The sequence below is a fragment of the Bufo bufo genome, chromosome 1 (genome assembly GCF_905171765.1).
Source record: "Bufo bufo chromosome 1, aBufBuf1.1, whole genome shotgun sequence".
Classification (NCBI taxonomy): Eukaryota; Metazoa; Chordata; class Amphibia; order Anura; family Bufonidae; genus Bufo; species Bufo bufo.
This window is the reverse complement of record NC_053389.1, coordinates 114,945,179-114,953,315: the sequence shown is the minus strand read 5'-3', so window position 1 is coordinate 114,953,315 and position 8,137 is coordinate 114,945,179. Positions and strand designations below refer to the sequence as shown.

The following is an 8,137-nucleotide window of genomic DNA, read 5'->3' as shown; positions in this document are numbered from 1 at the left end:
ACTCATCTCTCCCTCATGAATATTTGTGGGAGGGGATCTGTGGATGGCACTGTTTAGGGGGGAGATCTGTGTGGATGGCACTGTTTAGGGGAGGGGGGATCTGTGGATGGCACTGTAGGGGGATCTGTGGATGGCACTGCCTGCCATCCACAGACCACAGATCCCCCTACAGTGCCATCCACAGATCCCCCTCCCCGACGCTCACAGCAGCAGTACTAATCAGTCACTTCATTTCTCAATGCAGAGGTATTTTCTTATTATTTTGAAATCTCAGAGTCTCTGACTCTTACTTTGGCTGAGCTCCGGTAACAACAGCAGGCAGTGCAGGCAGCGTTCACTCACTGACGTCACGCGCCTGCTCCGCCTAGTGGGAGGAGCAGGCGCGTGACGTCAGTGACAGTGAGTGAGCGCCGCCCCCCGAACTGCCTGCTCTGCTATTACCGGAGTACAGAGCTAAGAGATATCCTGTAATAATGCAAGTAAAGAGCTCACTACAGCGCCCTGTATATTCTAACCCCCAGGCAAGCGTCCCTCTCACCATGGGAACACTTGGGAGTTAGAATATACCATCGGATTTGAGTTTTTTACGATCTCACTGAGCTCGAAAAACTCAGATCCGATGGTATATTCTAACCAGGCAAGCGTCCCCGTCACCATGGGAACGCCTGGGGGTTAGAATATTTTATACCATTGGATCTTCTGACTGTTACTCTGCTTGGCCAGCTCGGGGCCCCAACCAGTTCGGGGCCCCAAGCTATTGCTGGTTTTGCCTGGCCTGATGATCGCGCATATGCGATCACCTATTAGCCGCAGGGAGGAACTTTGAGGTAGCCGCGGCACAAGTGAGGATCGCGCATGCGCGATCAACTCACAGCCGCAAGGACTGTAATCCAGAGAGGTGGGGGCGTGGCCAAGGCTGATGACGTTCCGTTTACATGGCTTAGTCACTCCGACAAGCAGAGAGCTCCATGTAAACAGAACGTCACAGCTGATGACGTGGGCGGTCACATGACTGTTTAGTGTAGCAGAGAAACGGCACAAGATAGGTACAGCAAGTGATTTAGGAAAACTAATGTATAGGAGAAATAAAGCCATAGAGAGAAATTAAGTTAACTCGGATAACCCCTTTAATTTTCTTGTTTAGAGGTTACCTATTGGCAGAAGGTTCATTTGGCCAACAACAATCTCCCCCATACATACACTTTCTGTTCAGCTGGGTGTTTGTGTTATCAGTGGGAGGCCATCGCTCCCTGGGATTGCAGTGAAAGTTATAAAACTGAAGAATGAGGCAGCAGTTGAACGAAACAAAGTCATTTTTACTAAGTGCAGCGTAGAACTTGAAATACATACAGCATCAGCAGGCTTTAAGTGCAATTTTTCTCTGACACCAGCTGAGGAAGTATGGTGGCAGGTTGGATGGCTGCAATTCTGCACTTAGGTGATACTGGCCTAGATGTTGTCTGCTAGGTGATGGTGTCTGAGCAGTTATCCCTCACCTTACAGCAGTGTGTCCTTGATCACTCTGCAGTCTGGAATCCCAAGGCTTTACTTAAGATTGTAGTCTGCTGTCATTCTGGCAGGAGAGACATAATTTGGATCCTGGCCCTCAATACGGTTCATAGGGGTGGATGCTCTGTGAGCTACTTCCCACCTCCCCCCACTATCAGGACAGAACCTTACATATCCCTTCTCTGCCTTGCCCTCTTCTAGACTAAATCACTACTCTGGATTTCCCCCTCCTGGCAGGAAGTCAGACCAGCCCACTCTACCAGGAGGAGTAAAACAGGGTGGTTAACCCTGTTACAGCCAGCTATTGCCAACCAGCACCTCCCCTGCTGAATAAAATGACTTTTTACATACAAAATACATAACAGCACATAGTATTGAACAAAAAATATAGAAAATGGTATGGTGTACCTAGGTTCTAATTTGATGCAGAATACTGTAAGGAAATATTCAGATGGCCATAAAGCAACAGTTTTTTTTAGCTTCATTATGGTTGCAAGACCCACTACGTTGTTAAAGTTAACTGAACTTGGATCACCAAAGAACCCAAGTTCAGTTTACTTGAACCACAGGGATTTGGATCTTACTGCTGTCATTTTGATGCTAAAATGGGACTGTTTATGGCTGTCTGAATGGGACACTTCTCTTCCATCACCCAACTCTGTATATATTTGCTATATGCTAATTTAATATATGAATTTTATTTAATTCTAAGATAGAACAAAACCAAAAATATTATTTTGAAGACTTTACAACACGGCATTCATAGCTTTTCTTCAGAAATAAAGTAAAACTCAGTGATGGAAGAACATGTTGGCTTCCTTATGAATTTCTTTTGCTGCCTTCAAACCACTCTTACAAGCGGTTTCGATCCAGCCATGAGGAAGTGATGTGTGCTCCCCAGCAAAGTAAATTCTGCCTTCTGGTGTGGATAAGTATTCATACATATCTCCAAACTGATATGGTGTGAAATAGGCAAATGCTCCCATGGAATATGGATCCAGACTCCACTTCTTCACCACATACTTTGGGCAGAGTTTTCTCAGTATCTCCTTTGGTCTCCTGTGGATGATGGACAAGTCTTCCAGGATGATATCAACACAATCTTCATCACTGAGGGATAAAAAAAAATTGGAATCGTCTTCGTCGGTGTATGATGCCAGGACGAGACCTCTTCCATTGGTGAAGTTATGACTTGGGTAGTAGATGTAACGAGATGGTCGATCAGTAGAACTTTTTCCACCAACTATCCTATCCTTCTCCCAGAATCTCTCAGTACAGCTGAGATAAATCTTTGTGGCACCTGAATAGTGAGCGAAACTCAGAGCATTGTACTTCTCGTTACTCAGTGGAGGACTGAACTCTATACGCCTAGTGGCCTTGGCGGTGGACGTGATAATGACATAGTCTGCAGATATCATGGTGAGAGCAGAGGACTTATTTTTCCGATACTGGACGATCACAGATTTCTCTGTCCTCAAAATTTTAACTACAGTAGAATTAAATCTGATGGCACTTCTAACATGACGTGATAAAGCTATGGGTAACTGGTCAAAACCTCCTGTGATCTCATCCATCCTTATGAAAAACAATGGAAATATGGTTAGAATAAGGCCAGGATAAACATGACAAAATAACATTTCATTGTATTACATGATGACTGTTGATGCCATTATTAAATGTCTCCTGATTATGCCTAAAGTATGATTATTGTGTGGACCTGGTGGTTATAAGCTCACCACAGCATTTTGTGTCTTGGCTGTACCTGCTGGCATTGAAGACTGATTCATCAAATATTGATTCCAAAAATGAAGTGTGCCAATCACCGTTTAATGCCATGTAGTGTCCAATCATTTGAATAGCTCCTGCACTTAAACTTCCTTCTTCCACCAAGAAAGACTATAAAATAAAATACATAAGATTTCACATTAAATAGTTCACTTTGTTTAAATCTCCAGTTATTCCTATAAAACTTTAGGAGATGTTCTCCAAGAATACTGTATTACTGCTGTGATTAAGTTGTTAAAGGGATTCTGTGACAATGAAATTCACTGATAAACCAACCACAGTACCCTGTAGGTCAGATGAATGTAATGATACCTTAGTGATTCTCAGCTTCATTCTGGAGAAAAAGTACTTTTAATCCATATGCAAATGACCAGTTAAAGGGGTTGTCTCACGTCTTCAGTTCAGGGCTGCATTTGCTTGCAAGCCCTGAGCTTTCTGCTCAGTTCAGTATGTTCAGTATGGTTGATGGCACAAGTAAGCGACGCTAGGATGATGTAATACCACCACTTCCCTGGGTGTGTGCGCCCTGGGCCTGTAATGATTCTGTCCCTGAAGCTGCGCTAGCGGTGTAGAACAGCTCCGAAGCCGCACAAGCCCTGGAGCTGTCTTACACAAGCTAGAGGCCTCATGCACACGACCGTTTTTTTTTGCGTTCCGTGTAGGTCCGTGATCCGTGTCAGTTATTTCTTCCGTGGGTCTTCCTTGATTTTTGGAGGATCCACGGACATGAAGGAAAAAGTCGTTTTGGTGTCCGCCTGGTCGTGCGGAGCCAAACGGATCCGTCCTGATTTACAATGCAAGTCAATGGGGACGGATCCGTTTGACGTTGACACAATATGGTGCAATTGCAAAGAGATCAGGTGCTGCCAGGCAGGAGGGGGCACACCCTCCTCCCTCCCCAGTTTTAAATTCATTCGTGGCCAGTGCGGCCCCCCCCTCCCTCCCCTGTATTACTGTACATTCATTGGGGCCAGTGCGGCCCCCCCTCCCTCCCCTGTATTACTGTACATTCATTGGTGGCCAGTGGGCCCCCCCTTCCTCCCCCTCCTAATTAAAATCCCCCCCCCATTGGTGGCAGTGGAGAGTTCCGATCAGAGTCCCAGTTTAATCGATGGGACTCCGATCGGTAACCATGGCAACCAGGACGCTACTGCAGTCCTGGTTGCCATGGTTACTTAGCAATTTTAGAAGCATTATACTTACCTTCGCTGTCTGTGACCGGCCGGGCGCTCCTCCTACTGGTAAGTGAAAGGTCTGTGCGGCGCATTGCTTATAGCACAGACCTGTCACTTACTAGTAGGAGGAGCGCCCGGCCGGTCACAGACATCGCAGGTAAGTATAATGCTTCTAAAAATTGCTAAGTAACCATGGCAACCAGGACTGCAGTAGCATCCTGGTTGCCATGGTTACCGATCGGAGCCCCAGCGATTAAACTGGGACTCCGATCGGAACTCTCCGCTGCCACCAATGATGGGGAGGGGGATTTTAATTAGGAGGGGGAGGGAGGGGGGGCTGCACTGGCCACCAATAAATGTACAGTAATACAGGGGAGGGAGGGGGGGCTACTGGCCACCAATAAATTTAAAACTGGGGAGGGAGGGGGGTGTGCCCCCTCCTGCCTGGCAGCACCTGATCTCTTACAGGGGGCTATGATACGCACAATTAACCCCTCAGGTGCGGCACCTGAGGGGTTAATTGTGCGGATCACATCCCCCTGTAAGAGATCAGGTGCTGCCAGGCAGCAGGGGGCAGTCATGTACACAGTTCGTAGTATATTCTAACTTGAAGCGTCCCCATCACTATGGGAATGCCTCTGTGTTAGAATATACTGTCGGATCTGAGTTTTCATGAAGTGAAAACTCAGCTCTGAAAAAGCTTTTATGCAGACGGATCTGCGATCCGTCTGTGTGAAAGTAGCCTACGGCCACGGATCATGGACGCGGATGCCAATCTTGTGTGCATCCGTGTTTCTTCACTGACCCATTGACTTGAATGGGTCCGTGAACCATTGTCCGTCAAAAAAATAGGACAGGTCATATTTTTTTGACGGACAGGAAACACGGATCACGGCCGCGGATGAACAACGGTGCATTTTCCGCGTTTTCCACGGACCCATTGAAAGTCAATGGGTCCGCAGAAAATCACGGAAAACGAAACAACGGCCACGGATGCACATAACGGTCATGTGCATGAGGCCAGAAGCAAAGATACAAGGTGGTCGGGGCAAAGAAATGAGGCACCAGAGAGGCCAGAGCTGTTTCTTAGAGCTCACGCATACGAACGTATTTTTTGTCTGTGACCATTTTTTGCGGCCCATATGCAGAACCATTCACTTCAATGGGGCCACAAAAAAATGGAAATGACTCTGTGTGCATTCTGTGTCCGTATGTCTGTATGTTCCGCAAAAAAATTAAACGTCCTATTATTGTCCGCATTACGGAAAAGGATATGACTGTTCTATTATGGGCCGGGCGTTCCGTACCTTAAAATGCGGAAAGCACATGGCCGGTATCCATGTTTTGCGGATCCGCAATTTGCAGACTGCAAAACCACAATGCTCGTGCTTCTGCAAAAAAAATACACATGGCGTCTGTGTTACATCCATTTTTTTTGCTGACCCATTGTAACGATGCCTATTCTTGTCCACAAAACGGACAAGAATAAGACATGTTCTATCTTTTTTTGCGGAGATTCGGAATGGACATACAGATGCAGACAGCACACTGTGTGCTGTCTGAATTAAATTTTTTTGCGGACCCATTGAAATTAATGGGTCCGTATCCTAGCCACAAAAAGATGCGGATCGCATGCGGAGAAAAAATATGTGTGAATGGGGCCTTACAGTGAGTAAGTGCGGTCACCGCTGCAGTCCATAATAACCCATAACAACCAGGGGAGGCTAGAATGAACTAAAGAAAAAAAAGGAAGATTAAATTAGCACCGTATTTTTTGCCCCATAAGACGCACTTCCCCCCCCCCCCAAAAGTGGGGGGAAAATGCCCCTGCGTCTTATGGGGCGAATGCTTCCATTTTACATCGCAGTCTGCGACACTGTAGCTTCGCAGACTGCGATGTATGAGCCGGGAGAGAGGAGGGGCTGGAGTCCGTAACTAGGGGCGGGGCCCGGTGCAGTCACTGTACTCTTACACCGGGCCCCGACGCTCACCGCATTATTTAAAAACATGATTCCTTATCCTGTTATTAAGTTTAACTAACGCTGCGCTCTCCCATGTTCCCATGTCCCCCCTGTATCCCCACAGCACTTACGAACACGCTTCCATAGCAGGCAGAGCGGACGGCACCAGTAACGTCACTCACTGACGTCGCGCGCCTGCTCCTCAAACTTTATGAATGAAGCAGGCGGAGCAGACGCGCGACGTCAGTGAGTGACGTTACTGCTGCCGTCCGCTCTGCCTGCTATTGAAGCTTGTTCGTAAGTGCTGTGGGGATACAGGGGGGACATGGGAACATGGGAGAGCGCAGCGTTAGTTAAACTTAATAACAGGATAAGGAATCATGTTTATAAATAATTCGGCGAGCAGAGGGCCGGTGTATTTTGGGGTACACTGTTATGAGGGGGATCTGTGGATGACATATAGCAGTGTCATCCACAGATCCCCCCCCCCCATAACAGTTCCATCCACAGATCCCCCACCCCATAACAATGCCATCCACAGATCCCCCCACCTCATAACAATGCCATCCACAGATCCCCCCACCTCATAACAGTGCCATCCACAGATCTCCCACCCCATAGCAGTACCATCCACAGATCCCCCATAACAGCACCATCCACAGATCCCCCATAACAGCGCCATCCACAGATCCCCCATAACAGTGCCATCCACAGATCCCCCATAACAGTGCCATCCACAGATCCCCCATAACAGTGCCATCCACAGATCCCCCATAACAGTGCCATCCACAGGTCCCCCATAACAGTGCCATCCACAGATCCCCCATAACAGCGCCATCCACAGATCCCCTATAACAGTGCCATCCACAGATCCCCCATAACAGTGCCATCCACAGATCTCCCATAACAGTGCCATCCACAGATCCCCCACATGACAGTGCGTCATCCACAGATCCCCCATAATAGTGTCATGCACAGACCACCATTAATTCAAAACCCACCAAAAGCACACTATGCTCACTATGCAGTAACCTGGCCCTGTCAATGAAGAAGGGGAGGGAGATGCTGGCAGAGAAAGCAGGAAAAGCAAGGGTGCACAGAGTGGCTTGGGCCCCCCCTCATTGAACTTTACTGGTCATTTGCATATTAATTAGAAGTAATTTTGTTTCCAAAATGAAGCCACAGACTGCTAAGTGAAAAGTATTATATTCAGCTGAGCTAGATCTACAAGGTATTGTCCCTGGTTTAAAGGGAACGTGTCACTTTGAAAATTCTGTTGAATCTACCATCAGCATTATAAGGAGCAGGAGGAGCTGAGCAGATTGATATATAGTTTATGGGAAAAGATTCAGTATAAATTGCATTTTAATCATTTAAATTCATGCACATTCTGGGCTTTGAAGTCAAGGAGGCGGTCCTATCAGTCAGAGCGTGAGTTTAGCGAAGCCGCGCCACTGCTAAGGCATGAATTGAACAGACTTTAGATTGGCAGGACATGATGGCCACTCTGGCCGGGGCTTGGCGTGATGACGTACAGTGACTGCACCAGACCCCGGCCTCACATGCTGTACAGGGTTCACATGCTGCCCAGCGGTCTTCATCTCTGTACAACGCATGCATTTTATAGCTGGACGCTGGACCTGTTTCATTTCTAAGCATGCTCTGTGAACTGAGCAGAGGTCACTGTACAGGGAGGGGAATAGATAA

General features: G+C 47.3%; 1 protein-coding gene across 2 annotated transcripts in view; it reads right to left on the bottom strand.

Moving 5' to 3' along the window:
- Positions 1-1,295: 1,295 nt before the first annotated feature.
- Positions 1,296-8,137, bottom strand: part of LOC120997974 (L-amino-acid oxidase-like) — a 39,876-nt gene continuing 33,034 nt past the window's right edge. For both annotated transcript variants that reach the window (XM_040428365.1, XM_040428374.1), the window contains exons 6-7: positions 3,272-3,405; positions 1,296-3,084 (exon numbers count right to left, since the gene is read on the bottom strand). In XM_040428365.1, the coding sequence (XP_040284299.1) occupies positions 2,301-3,084; positions 3,272-3,405 (918 nt within the window). In that variant the 3' untranslated portion in view covers positions 1,296-2,300. The remainder of the gene's footprint in view (positions 3,085-3,271; positions 3,406-8,137) is intronic.